General features: G+C 41.0%; 1 protein-coding gene across 2 annotated transcripts in view; it reads left to right on the top strand.

Moving 5' to 3' along the window:
- Positions 1-2,059: 2,059 nt before the first annotated feature.
- AGA (aspartylglucosaminidase) overlaps positions 2,060-24,275 on the top strand; it is a 48,617-nt gene continuing 26,401 nt past the window's right edge. The window contains exons 1-4 of one of the 2 annotated variants that reach the window (XM_089684065.1): positions 2,060-2,214; positions 4,393-4,546; positions 9,733-9,845; positions 21,158-21,270. In XM_089684065.1, the coding sequence (XP_089540191.1) occupies positions 2,094-2,214; positions 4,393-4,546; positions 9,733-9,845; positions 21,158-21,270 (501 nt within the window). In that variant the 5' untranslated portion in view covers positions 2,060-2,093. Of the gene's footprint in view, positions 2,215-4,392; positions 4,547-9,732; positions 9,846-13,932; positions 18,117-21,157; positions 21,271-24,275 lie in introns of those variants that run through there. The other variant, XM_089684066.1, reaches the window with a different exon arrangement.

Genomic DNA, 24,275 nt, shown 5'->3' with positions numbered 1-24,275 from the left:
ATAGAATAGAAAATAAAGGAATAGAATAAAAATAAAGGAATAGAATAGAATAAAAAAGTAAAGAATCAAACAGAATAGAATAGAAAATAAAACAATAGAATAAAATAGAATAGTATAAAGGAATAGAATAGAAAAAATAGACAAGAATAAAAAAATAAATAAAATAGAATAAAACAGAATATAGCAGTCTTCGGAAATTCAAAAAGAACAGAAAAGAATAAAAAAGCATAGAAAAGAGTAGAATAGAACATAAAAGAAAATTGAACAGAATAGCTTAGAAAGAATATAAACGTCTTATGAAATTCAAATAGAAATAAACCAGCTACTCTTCACAATGAATTCTAATCAATTCAGTGTTTTCGATTTGAATACTTTTAATATATTGGGAAAATTTTAATCCGATTGAAAAAAAAATAAATGCAGATAAAATAACTAAACAAATTTTGTACAAATGCAACGAGACGAAATTAGTAACTAAAAGAATCGATCCGAAACTAAACACATTTTTTTTGTTCTGTGCATGTCTACCATTCACAGGGTGAAGCATGGCTCATGCATGTGCAGTGCGGAGCCAGCTCTGAAGCCTCAATGAGTCACAGCTGGTTTCCCACAGTTAGCTCATGCTACAGGCAGGAGGGTGTACTTAGCTGAGAAAACCCCACCTCCTCTCCTGAAGAATCCTGGGATGTATGGCATCATTTGCCTAGGCATGGAAACTAGGAAGTAACTAAAGAAATGTATAAAAGTTTAAAACAAATACAATATACACTATATTGGCAAAAGTATTGCGACACCCCTCCAAATCATTGGATTCAAGTGTTCCAATCCCCTCAAGTTTGGTGGAGGGGGGATTATGGTGTGGGGTTGTTTTTCACGAGTCGGACTTGGTCCCTTAGTTCCAGTGAAAGGAACTCTTAAGGTGTCAGCATACCAAGACATTTTGGACCATTTCATGCTCCCAACTTTGTGGGAACAGTTTGGGGATGGCCCCTTCCTGTCCCAACATGACTGCGCACCAGTGCACAAAGCAAGGTCCATAAAGACATGGATGGATGGAGGAATTTGATTGGCCTGCACAGAGTCCTGACCTCAACCGGAAAGAACACCTTTGGGACAAATTAGAGCAGAGACTATGAGCCAGGCCTTCTCGTCCGACATCAGTGCCTGACATCACAAATGCACTTCTGGAAGAATGGTCATACTGAACATTCCCATAGACACATTCCTAAACCTTGTGGACAGCCTTCCCAGAAGAGTTGAAGCTGTTATAGCTGCAAAGGGTGGGCCAACTCAATATTGAACCCTACGGACTAAGACTGGGATGCTATTGTTCATCTGAGTATAAAGACAGGCATCCCAATACTTTTGGCAATATAGTGTGTTTACTCATTTATTGCGTTTGTTTGTGTTTTTGCGCCTGGGTTCACACTGACGCAGTGAGGCAAATCACATGCGATTTCTGTGCAGTGCAATTTGAGGCATATATTTTGTATGGCTAAAATCGCACTGCATCCGCACCAAAATAGTGCGTGATCATTTTTTTTGTCTGCAGTATAATCGGATTGTATGGGTGTTCACACCCACGTGATCCGATTCTGCACATCGTACGCCGCGTTTTGCTAACCGATTTTGGGATGTTGTTAACTTAAAATACACGCCCGCAGCAGTTCACATAAACAGGGTATTAGGATGTGGTGCAGAAATCACACAGAAAATGGTGCAAATTCCGCACATCAGTGTGCACTGGGGCTGACTGAAATTTTGCATTTCCTAGAACTTTTCAGTTATATTGTGTAACATAAAAAATTGGAACTTCCATTATTTTAATCTGTAGGGTGTCTGCTTTCAGAAAATATATGTTTTTGAGGGCCTAAAATGATTTTTTAAAGGTGTGAAAAAAATGCAAAAATGGCTCTGACAACAAAAGGGTTAACGTACGGAAGTCTGTGAATAAGTATGCCCTTCCCTAGTGTATCAATGAGGTATAATCAGCGACCAACCGCACCGTCGTCCCTGCTACATCTAGAGGCCGCACACCCAGTACTGAGCCCTCCCCCAGCACTGTGCACGCTATTTCCGGCACCGTTCAGGCCATGGCAGCGGCTGGTTCCCCGTTGCTGTACGTAATGGCGGCACAGCTGTGTGCGGTCTACTCCCTGCCCGCTCTGCCTCTGGTCGTCAACACCTGGCCCTTCCGAAGCGCCACACAAGCAGGTGAACGCAGGGCCGCATGAGCGCGCATTACACCCAGGTTGCGGAGAGACGGGAGCGCGCCGCTCTGCTAGGGTTGCGGGGTGACGGGAGTGCGCGGCTCTGCTAGGGTTGCGGAGAGACGGGAGCGCGCCGCTCTGCTAGGGTTGCGGGGTGACGGGAGTGCGCGGCTCTGCTAGGGTTGCGGGTGACGGGAGTACAGTATTTCAAGCCTCTTCGCTGTAAGGAGATGAGAGAGCGCGCGGTTTACTACTCTGTCCCTTTGTGGAGAGACAGGAACGCGCATTTTTACTGGGCTCTGCCCTGCAGTAAAGAGACTGATAGCAGCCCACAGTCAGCTGGCATTGTAGGACATACCAGCATCATGGACCAATCACACTGCTGTGGTGAATTGTCAGTCTGTTAATTTGAACAGGCTAACACCCCAGAACATATATGTAGGATTTCAGGCAGTGTAACACACAAGTGTGTTGCCACATGTTATGCACATTCTTTGAGCAAGACACATTGGGGTGCTATGCAGAAATGTTCCTGCAACACGGGAGTGGGCCCTTAATGTGTTCTTCCTATTGGTTCACACTAGTGCAGCATAATGCGTTTTTTGGTATGTTTTTGTAGTGCCACTTTTGTGTTTTGGACATGACTTTAATGCTTCATGTGATTGGATTTTATACACAGCTCTGCCAGAAATGCACTAAAAAACCACAAGTACATTTATTTTACGTGCATTTTTGGTACATTTGTATTGAAATCTATAGGGCCAAAATCGCACTGCAATTTCACCAAATTGGCGCCCATACCTTTTTTTTAGCAACGTGATGACTGGGCTGTAGCCAAATGACCGCTACAGCATGGTCGTGTAGTTCTAGGAGGGCGTAATATGACATCCTCCAGAACTACGCCTCCCATCAAACTCTATGATTGGACATAGCTGATCACATGACATGGTAAAGGGCCAATCACAGCGCCCTTTAACACTTGATCAGCTGTGTCCAATGACCCAGCTGCTCACGATGTAAATACAGTTGCCGGTTAACAGCTGCACTTTCCTCGCGCTGTGACAGCGGAGGACAGAGGAGAGCCAGTAATCGGCAAGTGTATTAAAAAAATAGGAGGTAGTCCAGTGCAGTCCCCAGTCCCAACAGTGTCCATCAGTGCTGCCTCATCAGTACCCATTAGTGCAAAGATATGCCGTAACACTCAAATGCAGGAATATTCTGGTTAGCAAAACTCGTGTTCAAAGGATAAGTTCACCTTTTAACAAAAAATAATAAATGCACATTTTTTTTTTCAGGTAAAAAAATGTGCATTTAACATTCTTTTGTTTTGGGAGACTGGAAAGCATTGCCCCAGCGATCAGCAGATCACTGGTGCCATGCAGGAATCCTGCAGACATGTCAGTGTATTTGTGTGTTCATACCTCGTACAGGCAAGCAGATACACACTGACAGGAAAAATCAATGAACTTCATTGAGAACTACAAGCCGACAGCTGAAATTGTAGTATTCCCATTCACAGAATACTGTCAGTTAGTGAGAAGATCACCCGCTAGCTGTCACAATGGGGGAGCGGGGGCTGGTCTTTTTTGCAACATGATATATGTTACACCCTGAATATGGGTGTAACATGTCACAACCTATCCTTTAAAGATTGCCTGCTATCGGCTTCCTCCCGTACATTATTAAGCTGGCCAAAGCCAGATTTGAAATTTGTCCAGTTCAGCAGGAACTAGACTAATTTTGATCCATCTATGGGCAAGCTGGTTCTCAATCAACTTCAGTACAACCAGCTTGTTGCATTTTTGGTGTACGATTACTGCGACCAGCTATAGACGCCAGCAGTGATCATTTGTATTCTGACGGCGTGACAACCTACCACTACCAGAATACAATAGCTCATCGGGAGGAATTCCCCCATCAACAAAGTCAGTGTTGATGAGGGAATCAAAATTTCATAACCTGCCTTTGTGACTTAGCACTTGGAAGGACTGCCTCCCTGGCCACTATGATTATGTAGGACACAGAAGGCATGCAAGCTTTCATATTAAGAGGGGGCAGTTAACAGCAAGTAGGTTAAAGTGGAGCCAGAAAGTTGAAGCCACTGCTAGCGTTCTGTTGTGATCAGCAAAAAACAAGTTAGTGTACAAATATTTTGCTAACAAAAATTTGTTTTTCTCTTCAGCCTGGAATGTCCTTGCTGCTGGCAGATCTGCTTTAGATGCAGTTGAAAAAGGATGTACCCAGTGTGAAATTGATCAGTGTGATGGCACTGTAGGGTATGGTGGAAGCCCCAATGAAGCTGGAGAGACTACACTGGATGCTATGATTATGAATGGGTATTTTCACATTACTTATGCAGATTTTAGCATATATTTTGCTCACATCAAATGGAATGGTTTAATGTGTGCTGTTACACTATAAGTTGCTGGTATTTATATTAAAATTCATTTATCTGTTAGAGGTGGGTAGGCGGTTGGTAATGCTTCATGGTTCATTCACACTTGTGCAGATACACTAGAAAAATCTAGGTCTCTGCAGAGGCACACAGAAAGCAGTTGTTTCTGTGTGCCCTGTTTACACTTGAACTCAGCCTTCAGGTGAGCTGTGATGCTGAAATCTTCAACATATCTGCAGTTTTCCATGTTGCATTGCAGCTCACCCGCAGCTCCATTTTGACACAGGCACTTCACATCTGGTTTTTGTGTGATATCTACTGGTAAAAAATTTAAATTACTCAAATGTTCCCGTTAAGTTCAAGAATAGATCTGCTGTGTTACTCTACTCTTCATGTATGGAATGTGCACTATATTGCCTCAAGTATCGGGACAACCCTCCAAATCCTTGGATTCAGGTGTTCCAGTCATGTCCATGGCCACAGGTGTATAAAACCAAGCACCTAGGCATGCAAACTGCTTCTACAAACATTTTGTGAAAGAATGGGTCACTCTCAGGAGCTCAGTGAATTCAAGTGTGGCACCGTGACAGGTTGCCACCTGTACAATAAGTCCATACGTGAAATTTTCTTCCTACTAAATATTCCACAATGAACTATGAGTGGTATTATAACAAAGTGGAAGTGTGGAAGGGAGCAGGATAGGATAAACATGTGGAGGTTAAATGAGACACTCCTTTAGGATCAGGACATGCAAAATAGAATAAAAAGGAAATTGAGCAGTTCTTTGAAAGAAATGAGACTGAAGGAGTGTCAGTGGCCACGGTCTGGGAAGCCCATAAGGCATATATCGGGAATATTGATAGCGATTGGAGTAAAAAAAAAAAAAAAAAAAAAGGAACCGCAAAAGAAAATCAATATGCTACTAAGGGAATTATGAGCTGGAACAGTATCCTAAAAAGAGAATAGCAGCAGACATACAACAGCAAATAATAAAAAAGAGAGAGGAATTAGACAATTTGATGGAGGAAGAAGTGAGAAAAACTTTCAATATGATGGCAAGAGAGAGATATCAGTGGGGGAATAAACCAAGTAAATATCGAATGAGAGCACAAAGAAGAAATCCAGGAATTATATCAAGAAAATTAAGGATGACAATAGAGAACTGGCGTATTCAACCACTGATAAAGCTAAGGTATTCAAAAAATACTATAGTAAATTTTATATGACATAAATCGGAAACAGGAGGGGGAGAGGAGGAGAGAACAAGACAGAGGCAAATATATTTAAAGAAGGCAAATTTTACCGATTTTTAGGAGAAGACCGATTAAAACATCTAGAAAATCCGACAACGCAGGAGGAAATCCAAAGGGCATTGAAGGAGACTGTTGCTGGGAAAAGCCCGGGGCTGGATGGGTATACAGTGAGATATTATAAAAAATTCCAAGAACTAGTCCCCAAATTAAGGATATACATGAATATATTAGGAGAAGGGATGGAGATGAGGGAGGAGTCATTCCATGCATATATTACGTCCATATTAAAAGAGGGAAAAGATGGGACCCAATGTGCTAGTTATCGGCCTATTTCACTGTTAAGTACAGATACTAAACTGTTTGCAAAGGTACTAGCAACTAGATTGAAAGATCTAATGCCCGATTGGATTCATTTGGACCAATTGGGAATTGTTCCCAGGAGGGAGGGAAGAGATAATGGGTTAAGGTCATTACTCCTTATACAGCAAAGTAGAGAAAAAAAACCCTGTCCTGGTTTTCAGTTGATGCAGAGAAGGCTTTTGATGGGGTAGATGGGGCTTTGTTAGACACGTTGGAGATCCTGGGTATTGAGCCCAAGGTAAGAGAATGGATAGGAAAGCTTTATAGTCAACCCTCAGCTGCAGTAAAGGTCAATGGGTCGCTATCAGAGTTCTATAGGATGTATAACGGGACAAGACAAGGGTGTCCGCTTCCGCCTCTGTTTGTTCTATCTCTAGAAACCCTCTTGGCAACCGTAAGAAACAGTATAGATCTAAAAGGGATCTGGATAGGGGAAACAGAACACAGTGGCAGCATATGCTGATGATATGCTGTTCTATGTGGCTAATCCTAGCCTGACACTAATTGAATGAAAATAAGTAAATGCTATGGAGAGATGTCAAACTTAAAAAATTAACCTGGTAAAGTTAGAGATGTTAATATTAATGTCCTGAAAATGGGGGGGGAAAAAACCTTGCAAAGAGGATGTCCCTTCTTATGGAAGGAAAGAGAATTAAATTATCTAGGTATTAAATTGACCTTGTCCTTTTAAAGAACATATATAAAATAAACTTTTTCTCATTAATAAATGAGAAAAAAGGAGGCACTGAGAAGATTATCGGTAGGACCATCCTCTTGGATAGGACAAACGAATGTGCTAAAAATGATAATCGTCCCAAAAATCCTATATGAATTCCACATGTTGCCTATACAACTCCCAGAAGCCTACTTTTAAAATAATTAGAAAAATTATATTGAGATATATTTGGGGGAATAAAAAACCGAGAATAAGTAATTAATTGTTATGTAGGGACAAAGATAAGGGGGGCCTAAATGTGCCTGATTTTAAGAGAGATTACTATGCAGCGATACTTTCACGTATTTTTGATTGGACATATAATGCACTGAGAAAAAAATTGGGTGAATATAGAAAACGCATTAAGTGGGACAGAATTGGATAAGATAGTATGGATTCCACATCAATATCGTATGTTCAAAGAAAGTATAAGCACTTACACACGGAATGTAATTAGGGTATGGGATATGATTTGTAAACAAATGGAGTGGGAGTTCAATTCTGTATTTATAACATTAATAAATACAGATCTCTTCCCTCCAGGGAGGGAAAATATTTTAGGTAAATGGATTAAAAAAAAAAAAAAAAAAAAAGGGAATGCACAGTTAAAGGATATAATGGACGGGGGAATTCACACATTTCGGGAGTTTAAAAATAACGTTGTTTTCCTCGTTAAACGAGTGGAGATGTCAGTTAAAACATTTTGCTAGTTCGCTTCCTAAGCCCCTAAGACCAATGACTGATTTGAACTCACTAGAACAAATAAAATATGGAAATGGTACTTCCTGGATTTGTAAAACTTACTGAAATGGTTGCCTCTCCTGAGTACATGAAGAAATGGGAAAAGGTTAAGAAAAACATTTAACAAGCAACAAAAAAAGACATTTTTTGATTAGCACATGGAGCAGTAGATATGAGGGTGGTAGAAATTAATTATAAGTGTTTGGCAAGATGGTATATTACACTGAGTGTGACACATAAACAATAGATAAATCACCTTTATGTTGGAGAGGATGTGGGATAAATGGCACATTGGCACATATATGGTGGGAGTACCCCAAAATGCAAGAGTATTAGGAAGAAATAATTGAATTCAGGAGATAAAGGGGGTTGAGGTCCCGAAAGATCCAGGCATATGCTTATTCCATAAAACTGAGATTAAAGTTGAAAAATATAAACTCATTGACATTTCATCTGATAAATGCAGCAAAGGGGTTAATACCTAAATTTTGGCAAGAGCAGGAAATACTAAAAAAAAGATGTATATAGGATGGAGGAACTCTACCATTAGGAAGAAGACAGAATGGTGAGATTTAGAGAAAGGTGGGAGAAATGGGATAAAATCAAAGAGGAATTTAAAGAATGATAGGGAGGAGAAAAGAAAGAGAAGGGTGCCTTGGGAGCGAAGGGTAAAGATGTAGAGCAAGGAGATAAAAGGGAAAATCTCAGGGAACAGAGGGGGGCAATATTTTGCTGTTTGAATATTTTGGAATTTTTTTCTTAATGATGAAATGTGATTTATTGAAAATAAAATATTTATACAAAAAAATAACAAAGTGGAAGCCACTGGGAACAACAGCAACCCTGCCACGAAGTGGTAGGCCATGTAAAATGACAGAGCAGGGTCAGTGCATGCTAAAGCAGTGTGCAGAAGTCGCCAAATGTCTGCAGAGTTAATGGCTAAAGACCTCTACACCTCAAGTGGCCTTCGGATTAGCAACAGTGCATAGAGAGCTTCATGAAATTGGTGTCCATGACCGAGCAGCTGCATCCAAGCCTTGCATCACCAAGTGCAATACAATGCATTGGATGCAGTGGTGTAAAGCACGCTGCCACTGGGCTCTAGAGCAGTGAAGATGTTCTCTGGAGTGATGAATCGTGCTTCTCTGGCAATCCGATGGACGTGTCAGGGTTTGACTGTGGCCAGAACGGTACTTGCATGACTGCATTGTGCCAAGTGTAAATTCTGGTGGAGAGGGGATTATGGTGTAGGGGTTTTTTTTTCAGGGGTTGGGCTTGGCCCCTTAGTTCCAGTGAAAGGATCTCTTAAGGTATCCGCATACCAAAATATATTAGATACTTTCATGCTCCCAGGTTTGTGGGAACAGTTTGAGGATGCCCCCTTCCTCTTCCAACATGACTGTGCACCAGAGCACAAAGCAAGGCCTTCTCGTCCAACATCCGTGCCTGATCTCGCCAATGTGCTTCTGGAAGAATGGTTAAACATTCCCATAGACACTACTAAACCCAGTGGACAGCCTTCCTAGAAGTGTTGAAGCTGCGTGTAAAGGCAGGTATCCCAATACTTTTGGCAATGTAGTGTATATTTGTAACTCGTATTATGAGATGTTCCCAAAGATGGTCTGTTGCATATTTCTCCAAATTAATGTAAAAATGGTTTTCCAGTCCCTAATTTCAGAATTAGTAGTCATGGCAAAAGTTTTTCAGAAAGCCTGTAATATAAATATTTGTGGATACACAATTGTTTCCTGCTTAATAAGTAGGGCTAAGCCAACAGTATGCTGTAGTGAGGTAGCCCAACATTCACTGTCCACTACTAAAGTAAAACAGCTGTAGCTGTAAAGTCTGGTTGCCATTCATGCAAGCAGATGGATCTTGCAGATAATAAATAATTAACTCCTTTAAGTAGCTCTTAAAAAAAATAAATTTGGCAGTCTGACCCGTTTGGTAATTATTTAAAAATACTGTACATCATGAAAATAATTGGCATGAAAGCATTTTACAGTCATGCTGCATCTGTTCTTATAGACACCCTTTGTCATGTTTCCTACATTTTAGTAGCACAATGAAAGCTGGTGCTGTTGCCAGTCTTAGGAGAATAAAGAATGCCATTGGCGTGGCCAGAGCTGTCATGGAGCACACAAAGCATACATTTTTAGTGGGAGAATCAGGTAAGTTATTCTTTGTTCCAAGAAAATATATAATTGCATGTGATATCCTTTTAAAGTATAACTAAAGCTAAAACTTTTTTCATTTTGGATACAATAAGGGAGGGTTATCACACCGTCAGTTTTTTGTCATCTAGATCACATTTGGATGTACAGTACCTTTGCTTCCTGTTTTAGAGCCACAACAGAAAGTGAGCAAAATCCCTAGTTGTCTATTACTCTTTTGGTGAGAACTCATTTGTGATTTTCTTTCACTTTCAGTGATAACGGTCACCGAGACAAATGGAGAAGGTAAATCTTCTTCTTAAAGTGGAACTTTGCATTCTCAGTCAACATTTTGATTTTTTTGTGCTGCTAGCATTAGTAAATAGGAAAGTGTATCAGTTACTTGTTTTAAATGTGTTTTTTTTTTTTTTTTTTTTTTTTGCGTTTATTTAAATACTTCCTTGTTTCTGGCCTAGACAAATGATGACATACATCCCAGGAGTCTTCAAGAGGGAGGAGGGGTTTTTCAACTAAGCACACGCTCCTGGTTGCATGCATGAGATGAGGGAAATTAATTCCAGAAAGTAAGTACTGCATGTTCCATCTGTCCTTAAGATGGCCACAGCCAGGAATGCTAGGGGGGTGTTTTCAAAGTGATTTCTCAGTAAAATAAAGCATGGAGACATGGATGGAAGAGTGAGTTTGTTTTGAATATTATAAATAAATTATATAGTGTTTTTTGGTTTGTGATGCTCAGATTCAGTGAGTTACACTTTAACAAGGACACAGACAGCAGTAAATTATGATCGGTGTTCTAATCCCTCACCATTCGATCTACATCTACAAAAAAACAAGAACAAAAAAAAACCGGGGGGGTTTTGGCTTTAGTTCTACTTTTTAAGAATTATCTTATTAATTACATGTTAAATATCTGCCAGAAAAAGTATTTTCTCCTTGTTTTCCTGCTTCTGTTATTAATATAGTACAGCAGTATATAGTTCAAGTTTGCTTTACTTCATTTTCACCAGCAAATGCTACAGCCAGTAAATGTCCTGGTTATGTAGAAATTACTTTTGCTGCTCTTCAGAATCTACTACTGTGAGGCTGGATAATGTAGCGGCTAAACCTACACATATAATTTAGAGGTTAAATGATCAGATCTGTGTTCTTCAGAATTCTTTTCCCACTGTTCGTTTAGCGGACAGCTTGCATTCTGGGCAGTTTGTCCCTGGGTGCAAACTGCTTTTAACATCAGTACCACTCGGTGCACCATCCAGCCTTGTCCAGCCACATCAGCTGTCAGCATATCATTGACTTTGACAAGCCGGCAGCTTGTTATAAAAAAAAAAAAAAAAAACATAAACCACTAATCCACCCTCTTCTCCTGAGCAACGAACACCCATTCCAAATTATCTTTCTCAGTTAAAGTGTTACAAAACCCAGGACCCTGCATTCACTATATACAGTCTTACACAGTACGCACAGCATGAAAATGCAATTATTTTAGTAAATATAAACTGCTAAATACCTTTTCTCATCAGTAGTGTATCAGTCTCTTGTGACTTTTATCAGTGTCTGTCCAAGCACTGGTTAATCCTGTAGGAGGAGTTTTCATTCTCCTTCGACTCTCCTATGAAGCTGCATGACCCTGACCCTCTGTCTAGACAGCACTGATTGGCCCCTATGTAGATCACATGCAACCAAAAAAAAATCTTCTAGCAATACACACCAAAGAGAGCATGTGCAGAATTGTCACTGCTGCTCTATGACAGATGGATTGGGGACCATAAAAGACAGGATCAGAGAAGACAGGATCAAACAGCCTTTTTACATAATGCAGAAGATTAACCCTGTACATTCCACACTGAATAGCGTGCTTTACTGCATATCCAGCCTGATTTTACTGTTTAGTAATCTTTAAAATTTTTTCAACTCTTAAACCCTCCAAATGCCCAACCTTTGCAAAACCCAGTTTAAGCATTATGGGCATGCAATCTAAATATGTAGTCATCACGTAGTGATTTTTAAATCACAGTGATTCCTTATCTTCCACCTTTTTTTCCTTGGGCTGAACAGATTTTACCACCCATCAATCATGCCTTTTGAATGTTTTATAAACCTAGTTTGAAATATTAAAGAAAAGCTAATTATATAATTTATTTTTCTAGTTAAACATGATACTTTTAGCATTCAGCTAGGTACCTAGATACTTTATTTTTTATTGGTTTAGATACCTGTGTCACACAAGAGCTGTCAGCATTTCCTCTGAGAATGAAGGTTTATATTGCTGAAGCTTTTCGGATGGATGCTTTTTTCTTATGCATGTCAGAGGACCAAAAAATTCCAAAAGCATTTCAAGAACATGAAGCATGGAACAAAAAACGCCTTATAAATATCACAATAAGAATATACTCTAAAGCAATTCGGTGGTGTATAAATACATCTTAATACCTGATAATATGACTGTTAGCTTTGCTGGAAATTACTTGTTCTTCCACACTAGTCATTTTTAAATGGCTGAGGCTCCAGTCACACTTGTGCAACTCCAAATTCACACAATTTCACTGTGCCACTTCAGTGTGGCTTTGAGTGTGACTTTAATCCCAACTTTAAACTCTTTTGGACCAGAGTCGCATCAAAGTAGTGCAGGCACCTTTTCAGAATCGCTGCGACTTTAAGTCTCATAGATTTGAATGGGTACCTTTTTTGAAAGAATGGTCTGCGACTTGTCATGTCGAAAGTCTCATGACTCAAGTTGTACAAGTGTGAATAGAGCCTGAGCTGAATTAAGTGCTAAATGGCTGATTAGAAACCGTTTAATTAAACCATTCAGCAACCCTAACTACAATGCCCAGCAGCTGGATCCCAGGCTTAAAAATCCTCTCTACCCAGGAGACCCGGGTGAGTCCTCTTCTCCCCCCCCCCCCCCCCCCCCCATCACCCACAACAAGCAGGCCAGCCAAATCTAGACACGGACCCCCCATCTGCTACTCAGCCTCTCCTCACACAGATGTTACCGCACACCGATATACCATCTTTGATAGATTCCTTCCCTGTTGCTGACCAACCAATCACCGAAATAAGCATGAAGAATATGCTTTTATCTCTACGTCAAACATTACATAGCGATATAACAGCATCAATATCTCAAATCTCAAATGTGTTGCAGCAACAAGACCACCGACTGCGCCACATTGAAAGTAAAATGGGAGAAATGGTTACAGCACACAATGACCTGATTGACGCACATGCAGACCACGATGCTGATATTGAAAAAATAAACCTTAAATTAGCAGATTTAGAAGATCGCTCTAGACGCAATAATATTAAATTCAGAGGTATACCTGAGAATGTTACTAATGACGCATTGCTCCCCTATATTCACCAGTATATGAAACACCTCATTCCGTCACTCTCGGACATAGAGATAGCCATTGATCGAGCACACAGGATACCCAAACCATCGTTCCTCCCAGCTTTAATCCCCAGAGATGTTTTAGCACGCATCTATTTTTACCACATAAAGGAAAAATTAATGTCAGCAGCCAGAAACCCACCACCACTCCCGCCATCACACGCAAATATCAAATTATTTGCTGATTTGTCAAAAGCCACACTACTCAACCACAAAAAGCGAATTACCATCACCAAAGCGCTGAGGAACCATGGAATAAGCTACCAATGGGTCTTCCCCACAAAAATCACCGTTAAGTACCACGGTACAATCTACACCATCAAAAACCTAGAAGCAGGCATCGACCTCCTAAAGTCCTGGAAAATAATACCTGTAGAGACACACCAATCCACCTCAGCCAATACACAGCAAATGGATGCTGAATGGTCTTGATGTACAACACCCTCAATCCTCCTGCATCATATTGCCTTGGGCATTAAATTTTCATTACTACATGCTAGCAAACGGCCCGTTACCGAATATTTCTACGTTAAGATACTTTTTGGTATGATCTTTTTCACGATCAATACCTGTTCATACCCCCCTGTTATGAAGTAGCCAGTTCTGCTACACATTCTACTTGCATTTTTTAACAAGTTTTTTTTTTTTTTTTTTACCTTTTCTTACCTTCAACCTTTCCTGCATCACCAGTCGATCGACCAACTCCTCCGCTCAACTGAAATTCTCACTACAACAAGGAAAACTTCTATCTCAAAGACCGAACCAAAACCACACTACCCCATACATGGAAAGACATCATCCACGACCAATCAACTCTCTTCAACAATTAAAGAAACAACGTTCCTACTCAGTTAACCCAGCTAATAACCTTCAAAATGATTAATATATCTTCGCTTAATTTGAGGGGCCTCAACTCCCCCTTTAAAAGATCATTGCTCCACAAAGAAACCCTCTCACTTCATGCTGATGTACTCTTCTTACAGGAAACCCACTTCGCATCAAGTAAAACCCCCAAGTTTCATCTTCACCGTTACCCCCACGTATACCAAGCACTGAACGCCAAGAAGAAAAATGGAGTCCTCACAGCCATAAAAGACTCTATTCAATTCCATCACATCTCAGAAATAGTAGACCCTCTAGGGCGCTACCATATTTTGATATGCAAACTAAACAATATTCCCTACACTCTGGTGAACGTCTACGGTCCCAACGACAAACAGATACAATTCTACAACAACCTTCACTCCACCATATCTTCTCAAAAACAAGGCAGACTTCTCATCTGCGGAGACTTCAACGTCATCAGCAACCCACTTCTGGACTCTTCCTCCAACAAAAGATCCCCCAATCAAAACTTCAACCGTTTCTTACACGAACATGATCTCTATGACATCTGGCGATGCCAACATAGCACAGAAAAAGACTATACTTACTACTCCCCATCCCACTTATCCTACTCTAGGATTGACTTCTTCGTCACAGACAAATGGACTTTACAACATATAAAGTCCTCCAAAATTGCCACCATAACCTGGTCTGACCACGCTCCAATCAACATAGCCTTGGACAACAATCAGCATTCCCTAATCCCTTGCATATGGAGACTAAATTCATCAATATTGAAGAACCCGGATGACAAAAAGCAATTGCTAGAAGCGCACAACATGTTTTTCGAATGTAATACCACACCTGGTATCTCTATAACCACATTGTGGCCTGCTTACAAAGCATACATGAGAGGTATCCTCATACAATTAAATTCACGTATAACCAAACTGAGATCCAACAAATTGACCAACTCCTGACTTCCATAAAACTAAAAGAAGAATTGAACAAAAAAAATCCGACTCCCTCCATTTCTACATCCCGTGCATCAGACAGAAACAAACTCCGAGCCCTCCTACTCTATAAATATGACTTTAACCTACAAAAAACTAAAACACAATTCTATTCCCTAGGTAAAAAAGCAAATTCCTTTTAAACGAAATCAAACAACGATGCCTAAAATCTAAAATTTCCTCAATTCTACACCCAACTACTCAGACCTCTCACAAATCCGCAAGATATAGCTAATGCTTTTGCGGCCTATTATCAAAAATTATACAACCTCAAAACAGACCCAAACACAACCCAACCAACAGCCAGATCCATACAAAAATTCTTAAGCTCTTTGAAATTACCCCAACTAACCCCAACACAACTCGCATCTATATCCAACCCAATATCACCTATGGAGATAGAAAAAGTCGTCAAAATCTTACCTCATAATAAATCACCAGGAAACTATGGTTTTAGCAATGAATTTTACAAAATATTTGCCCCTGACCTTTCACCACACCTATCCAAACTCTTCAACGATGCCGCCTCTACAGGAGAATTCCCAAAGAAATGTTACAATCCGTAATCACTACAATTCCCAAACCTAGTAAAGACCCCCATATTGTCCAAAACTATAGACCCATTTCACTACTTAACACAGATATAAAAATCTATGCCAAAATAATAGCCCAAAGACTCCAAAACTATCTCCCTAGTCTAATACACCCTGACCAAGTAGGATTTATCCCGGGTTTCCAAGCACCAGACGCAACCAGAAGACTCATATCCCTTATCCACAACTTAGAAACCACCAAACAGCCCTCCCTATTACTATCCCTGGATGCAGAAAAAACATTTGACCGCATACACTGGCACTTCATGCAACTAACACTACAAAAATTCAGTATCACAGGCTGGCTGCTATCAGCAATTCTTTCCCTATACTCCAACCCATCAGCCAGAGTATTAACGGACGGCACACTCTCAGACCCATTTAACATCTCAAACTGCACTAAACAAGGATGCCCCCTATCTCCCATAGTATTTATCCTTCTCATTGAGCCCTTAGCCTCAATACTCAGAGACGATTCCACATTCACAGGAATCACACACACGAAAACAGAACATAAAATCAGCTTATTCGCAGATGATATTATACTAATGATTACTAACCCACACAAATCGCTACAGACAATCCGCTCACACCTTCAACATTATTCGGAAGTCTCCTATTATAAACTCAATGAAACCAAATCCTCTGTCCTAAACCTTCATACACCTATACAGACCCGAACAATACTAGCCAAACAATTTCCATTTTCTTGGGAACAACACAACAGCCCTTATCTAGGGATCAAGCTCACTGCTACCACAGACCAGTTATATTCCTCGAATCACAAACTCTTACTTGAAACCATACCACGAGAACTTACCAACCTCCGCACAGCTACATTATCCAAACTAGGACAAGTAGCAACTCTAAAAATGTACATACCAAAATTCTATACATATTCCGCACACTCCCCATCCCCATTCCCAATACTTTCTTCTCTAAATTGCAAGCAATCTTTTCCAAATTCCTCTGGAATTCTAAAAAACCCAGATGTACCACAAATCTCTTAATACGTCCAACATCCAGAGGAGGAGCAGGTCTCCCACACCTAAAATCATACTATAACGCCTCTCTTCTAGACAAAATGTATTTTTGGTGGCATCCCACTGAAGAAAAATCTTGGTCCATCATGGAAACACGCCCACTATTCCCACTAGTTCCACGTAACATACTTTTCCTACCACAAATGCCCCAAACTAAAATCTTACTCAAACATCCATGTATTAAGGCTTCCCTTCAAGCTTGGTATGAATTCTATTTGTCTAATACTGCAGATACCAAACAGATACCTACCCTGCTCAATACACTACACTTCACTACGCCCTCCTTAAACCTGCTACAGTGGGACAAATGTGGGTTATCTAATATACAAGACCTCTTCACAGATCGTAAATTGGATTCTTTCCCGACTTTACAAAAGAAATTTAACTTACCCAACACTGAATATTTCACCTACCTGAGAATAGCGCACTCCCTACAAACAGCAAATATCCCGATTCTCTCAAATATTCCTACCACCGCATACCATTTTTTCAACAAAACAAAATACCCAAGAAAAGGTATCTCAACTTTCTACACGCACACAATACACAATTCACCCTACAAACTACTTCTCTAATCAATTGGGAGAAAATTCTCTCACAAACAATAACACCACAAACTTGGGAAAAATCCTTTAAAATAACCTATAAAGCTTCTAAATGCAGTTCCCATTGGGAATCATACATGAACATTTTACACCAATGGTACTTAACACCTGTCAAACTATCGCTATACTACCCACAACATTCCCACTCTTGCTGGAGACAATGTGGTGAAACAGACTCTACACTCCATATATTATGGACGTGTAAATCAGTCAGATCTTTCTGGAATAACGTCTTCCATCTGCTCTCAACATTATTAACCTCAATAACCCCTAAACCCCGCTTTAGCCCTCCTCCACATTGGAATTGATAATTTCCCGAAAGACTCTCAAACCCTCATTATCCACGCATTAGCGGCAGCCAGGCTAATATTACCAAATTGTGGAATACTTCTACAATCCCCTCCCTCAACTCACTGATAACAGACCTTAACTTCCAATGTAACATGGAAAGATCAGCCCTGAATAACTCCACCTATCTCTCATTTAAATTTCAATGATATCTTTGGCTAAAAAACCCAAATTGTTCTGTAAAATCCTGATAATCTAACTACCAAGACTCCCACCCCTAGACTGGTGCACTCCCCCACCATCTACTACATTCCTATATCTTTCCCCCTCAAGATAACCTACCCACCTCATCACGGTTCAGATCAAACACAACATACCTCTCATGTCTAGGTGACATACTTAAATATTGCCCCCAGCACATTATTCTGTATTGCTATTTATGTATGAACCGTATTGAGATGCTTTGTTTTGACAATCTTTTCAATAAAAACTATTGAACATAAAAAATGACTTTTGAGGTAAACACTGCAGTATTTTCTTAAAGCGGAGTTCCAATGAAAAGCAAAGGTTCTGCTTATTTGACTCCCACGCCACCCCCCCCCCCCACTGCCATATTTGCCACCTTTTGGGGGGGATGGGGGAGTGGGAACCTAGTTTTGACAGGTACCCGCTCAGTTCGCCACGGTGAATTGAACCAGAAGTTCGGCCCCCTCCTCAATACTGCAGTTTCCTGGGAACTTTCAGAGGTCCCAGGAGACTGCCAAATCAATTAGGAGGTGCAGTGTGGCTCGCATGTGCGCAGTGGGCACCAGGCTGTCAAGCCACAATCTGTAACAGCGTGGTGCCCACAGTTGAGATGCCAGCGCCGTGGAGGTGAGAAGGGACGGCGCAGGTGAGAACATCGCTGGACTTATTTTATTAAAAGTCAGCAGCTACAGTTTTTGTAGCTGCTGACTTTTAATAAACACAAAAACGTCTGGAACTCCACTTTAAAGTACAGTTGCAAGAAAAAGTACAGTTGCAAGAAATAGTATGTGAACCCCTTGGGATTACGTGGAGTGTTGCATGAATTGGGCATAAAATGTGCTCTGAACGTCATCTGTCACAACAATAGAAGAACACAGTCTGCTGATCATAATACTACACAAACATTAGATGTTGCCATGGTTTAATTGCACATAACATGTAAACATTCACAGTGCAGGGAGGAAAAAGTATGTGAGGCCCTAGCTTAATGACTTCTCCCAGAGCTAATTGGAGCCAGGAGTGAGCCAACCTTGACTCCAATCAGTGTGATGATATTGGATGTGTTACTGACAGCTGTCCTGCCCTTAAAAAAAACACACACCTGTTTTGGGTTTACTGGTTTCAAGAAGCACTGTCTGATGTGAACCATGCCTCACAGAAAAAGAGCTCTCAGAAGACCTACAATCAAGAATTGTTGACTTGCATGAAGCTGGAAAGGGTTACAAAAGTATCTCCAAAAGCCTTGATGTTCGTGTGTCCACGGTAAGACAGACTGTCTACAAATGGAGAAAGTTTAGCACTGTTGCTACTCTCCCTAGGCGTGGTCGTCCTGTAAAAATGACTGCAAGAGCACAGTGCAGAATGCTGCATGAGGTAAAGAAGAATCCCAGAGTGTCAGCTAAAGACCTACAGAAATCTCTGGCACATGCTAACATTTTTGTTGACACATCTACAATAAGGAAAACATTAAACAAGAATGGAGTACATGGGAGGACACCACGGAAGAAGCCATTGCTGTCCAAAAAGAATATTGCAGCACATTTGAAGTTTGCAAAAGAGCACCTGGATGTTCCACAGCACTACTGGCAAAATATACTGTGGACAGATGAAACCAAGATTGAGTTGTTTGGAAAGAACACACAACACTATGTGTGGAGAAAAAAAGGCACAGCACACCAACATCAAAACCTCATCCCCACTGTAAAACATGGTGGAGGGAGCATCATGGTTTGGGGCTGCTTTGCTGCCTCAGGGCCTGGACGGATTGTTGTCATTGATGGGAAAATGAATTCCAGAGTTTATCAAGACATTTTGCAGGAAAATGTACGACCATCTGTCCACCAACTGAAGCTCCGCAGAGGATGGGTGATGCAACAGGACAATGACCCAAAGCATACAAGTAATTCAACAAAACAATGGCTGCAACAGCACAGAATACGCCTTCTGGAGTGGCCCAGTCAGAGTTCTGACCTCAACCCGATTGAAATGTTGTGGCATGACCTTAAGAGAGAGATTCACACCAGACATCCCAAGAATATTGCTACACTGAAACAGTTTTGTGAAGAGGAGTGGTCCAAAATTACTCCAGATCGTTGTGCAGGTCTGATCTGCAACTACAGGAAACATTTGGTTGAGGTTATTACTGCCAAAGGAGGGTCAACCAGTTATTAAGTCCAAAGGTTCACATACTTTTTCCTCCCTGCACTGTGAATGTTTACATGTTATGTGCAATTAAACCATGGCAACATCTAATGTTTGTGTAGTATTATGTTCAGCAGACTGTGTTCTTCTATTGTTGTGACTTAGGTGATGTTCAGAGCACATTTTATGCCAAATTCATGCAAAACTCTGTGTAATCCCAAAGGGTTCACATACTTTTTCTTGCAACTGTATATGTTCACTAGGGATAAACTATACTTGCACTTTAGCCTGCTTTCAGACTGATGCCGTGTGATTTGACCACAATGCAGGAGCATCGCAGGGTTAGCTGCTCTTTCCCATAGAGTTCTGTTAGGCTCTGCGGTTTTGGTGAGCTTTCAAAACCGCAGGACCTAATAGAGCTCTGTGAAAGTGCAGTTAACTTGCAGGTATATTGGGCTGCTCCCGTGGAGAGGTCAAACCGTATTCCATCAGTCTGAAAGCAGCCTTAAGGGTAAGTGATTTGAATCTGAATTTTAAATATTATTATACAGGATTTATATAGCGCCAAAAGTTTGCTCAGCACTTTACAATATAACAGGAGACAATACAGCAACAATACAGTTCAATACAAGAGGGATAGGAGGGCCCTGTTCCTTGGAGCTTACAATCTAGGAAACAATTTCAAAGGATTTGTGTTGTTATTAAAAGACTTGCAAAAAGAAAATGAATCTTCAAGAAACAAGAAGTAGAGCTTCTTGGCTAATGGCCTAATAGGCTTTTTCCACGTTTAGTTCCACTTTTGTGCTTATGCTTAAATTTATTTGAAAAATAAAGCATATCAGACAAGTGCAGTTCTAGAAGAGCATATTACAGATGTTCAGTGATATTTCAACCAGTACCTCTAGGAAGAGTTGAATAGTAATTGCATTTTCTAATGGGATTCTTCTGATCATTATAAAATTTGACCGAGGTTTGCAGTGATTTTAGAAGACACTTTTTGTTGCTCAATAAAGGACAATAAAGGATATTTTAAAGGACATTTTGAGTTTAATTTTGCTAACTGGTAGTTTTAAAAAATACTTTTTTTTTTTTAGTAAGAAAAATAGCAAGATAATGGCAATTAAAACCAGACAGTAACTTGTGCATTATATTGATTTCAGCATCCTTGTTTGCGGAGAGTATGGGCTTTGCATGTGAAGACTTAACAACCAACAGATCACTATCCATTTATTCAGGATGGCTTGAACAGCACTGCCAACCAAACTTTCGTACGGTAAAGTCTAGTGTATCATAAACAGACATTTTCTTGATTCAGCCATGTACCTGTTACGTTTATTGAAATCCCTTGCTTAAAGGATAAGTTCACCTTTGGGAACATGTTACATGTTCCACCCGTTTTTAGGGTGGAACATGTAACATGTTCCCATTGGTGCAGCCGCACTGCTGCTCCTCCCTCTGACAGATAATATGGGGAGAAGTCTCCTCTTACGATCTGTCAGATTTGAAAACTGCACAGCTGTATGGGGCTCCACCCACATGGCTGCATCATTCATTCATGGACTTCCATGAATGCATGAACTGCAAGTCCCAACAGCCTTAGTGGCTGTGGGCTTGTAGTTTTCAATCAATTACCACGGTTCTGTGGAGCGCCGTGGTAGTTCATTCAAGTTTCCTGTCAGAATATCTGCTTGTCCGTACATCCTTGCATGGCAAGCAGATATTCTGACAGGTCTGCAGGAGACCTGCATGGCATCAGCGATCTACTGGTGTAATGCTTTCCAGGCCCTGGAAAATGCTTTCCATGCTTACCTGCAAAAAAAAAAATGTGCATTTATTATTTTTGTCCAAAAGGTGAACTTATCCTTTTAACCCTCAAAAAATAAGAACAGAGGCTATAACCACTATCCAACTTCCCCTTATTATGGCCCTCTCACTCCTATTTTAGCCTGGGTTCACACATGTGCGGTGCGTATTTCAGGTCCGTTTTCAGTGCGAATTACCAAATAAGTTGTTCAGTGGTTAAGGTGCGATTTAGATGCAGTTCTGATGCGAATTGGCAAGGCTCAAATTGTGTTCAAGCGTTCCCATTTAAGTCAGTGAGCCTGTAATTTGAACCAGACCCGCACTACACATCTCAGAAAACGCACAGGACTCTTTTTAAATTCGTACTGCAGGTGCACCACATACATTTGAACGGCCACAATAGAATCCAGTGTTATTTTACATATCATGCGAATCAATGCATTCTGAAACACATCTTTCTATGCTCTTACCTCTCTCAGTCTGCAGTGAAGTACTGTTCACACTTTTCCCATTTATTCCAACCAGAAAATCCACCCAGGAGTGCACTACTCCAGTAATTGCAGCTTACTCACCTTGTCAAAACCATCTCCCATCATAAACAATTACACCGAACACCCACTCCCTTTTGAACACACACACTATATTGCCACAATTATTGGGACACCCCTCCAAAACAAATTGGATTCAGGTATTTCAATCACCTTCATGGCCATATGTGCATAAAATCAAGCACCTAGGCATGCAGACTGCTTCTACAGACATTTTGGGAAAGAATGGGTTGCTCTCAGGATCTCAGTGAATACAAGCATGGTACCGTGATAGGTTGCCACCTGTGCAATAAGTCCACCCATGATATTTCCTTGCTACAAAATTTTCCTCAGTCAACTGTTAGTGGTATTATAGCAAAGTGGAAGCAACTGGGAACAGCAACTCAGCCACGAAGCAGTAGGCTAAGTACAATGACAGAACGGGGTCAGCGCATGCTGGAGCCTTACAGAGCGCAGAAGTTGCTAACTGTCTGCAGAGTCAATAGCTAAAGACCCCCAAATGTCGCGTGGCCTTCAGATTAGCACAACAGTGCGTAGAAAGCTTCATAGAATGGGTTTCCATGGCCGAGCAGCTGCATCCAAGCCTTACATCACCAAGTGCAATGCAAGTCGTCAGATGCAGTGGTGTAAAGCACGCTGCCACTGGGCTCTAGAGCAGTGGAGACCTGTTCTCTTGAGTGACAAATCATGCTTCTTTGTCTGGCAATCCGATGGACATGTCTGGTTTTGGCAGTTGCCAGGTAAATGGTACTTGCCTGACTGCATTGTGCCAAGTATAAAGTTTTAGTGGAGGGGGGGATTATAGTGTGGGGTTGTTTTTCAGGGTTGGGCTTGGCCCCTTAGTTCCACCGAAGTATACTCTTAAAGTGATTCTAAAGGTTCATTTTTGTTTTTGCTGTGCAATAACAAATCTGTTATACTTACCTGCTCTGTGGAGTGGTTTTGTACAGAGCAGCCTGGATTCTCCTCTTCTTGGGTCCCTTACAGGCTCTCCTAGCTCCTCCTGTCGGATACCCCCATAGCAAGCAGCTTGCTATGGGGGCATCCATTCACACACGGAGCCATGGCTTGGCCCTGCCCTCTCTCTCTCATTGGCTGACTGGCCATGATTGACAGTCTCCCGCTTGCTATCTCAGCCAATGAGAAGGCAGAGACCTGGGACAGCCGAGGCTGTTGTGCACATCAATGGATCACGATGGGGCTAAGGTATTGAGGGGGCTGGGGGCACCGCTGCACACAGAAGGTTTATTACCTTCATGAATAGAATGCATGAAGGTAAAAAACCTTTAGCCTTTAGAACCGCTTTAAGGCGTCAGCATACCAAGACATTTTGGACAATTTCATGCTGCCAACTTTGTGGGAACAGTTTGGGAATGGCCTCTTTCTGTTCCAGCATGACTGCACACAGCAAGGTCCATAAAGACATGGATGAGCGAGTTTGGGGTGAAGGAACATGACTGGCCTGCACAGAGTCCTGACCTCAACCCAGTAGAACTCCTTTGGGATGAATTGAAGCACAGACTGCGAGCCAGTCCTTCTCGCACGACATCAGTGCTTGACCTCACAAATGTGCTTCTAGAAGAATGGTGAAGCATTCCCATAGACACACTCCAAAACCTTGTGGACGGCTTTCCCACAAGAGTTGAAGGTGTTATAGCTGCAAAAGTGGGCCAACTCAATATTGAAACCTACGGACTAAGACTGGGATGCCATTAAAGTTCATGTTCTTGTAAAGGCAGGTGTCCCAATACTTTTGGCAATATAGTGTATGTCTGTCAGGAAATATCCACAACAGTACCACATAAAATACAGACTCACGATGTCTACTGCATAGGGAAATGGGGTAAGGAATTGAATACATCTCTTACAGAAAATGCCAAATTGAAATTCTTTATTCTCATCCCCAAACTATGTATAGCTAGTGCTG

Source organism: Staurois parvus, unplaced genomic scaffold (assembly GCF_062004578.1).
Source record: "Staurois parvus isolate SC_StPar_1 unplaced genomic scaffold, SC_StPar_1.0 ptg000334l, whole genome shotgun sequence".
NCBI lineage: Eukaryota > Metazoa > Chordata > Amphibia > Anura > Ranidae > Staurois > Staurois parvus.
This window is presented reverse-complemented; position numbering and strand designations above follow the sequence as displayed.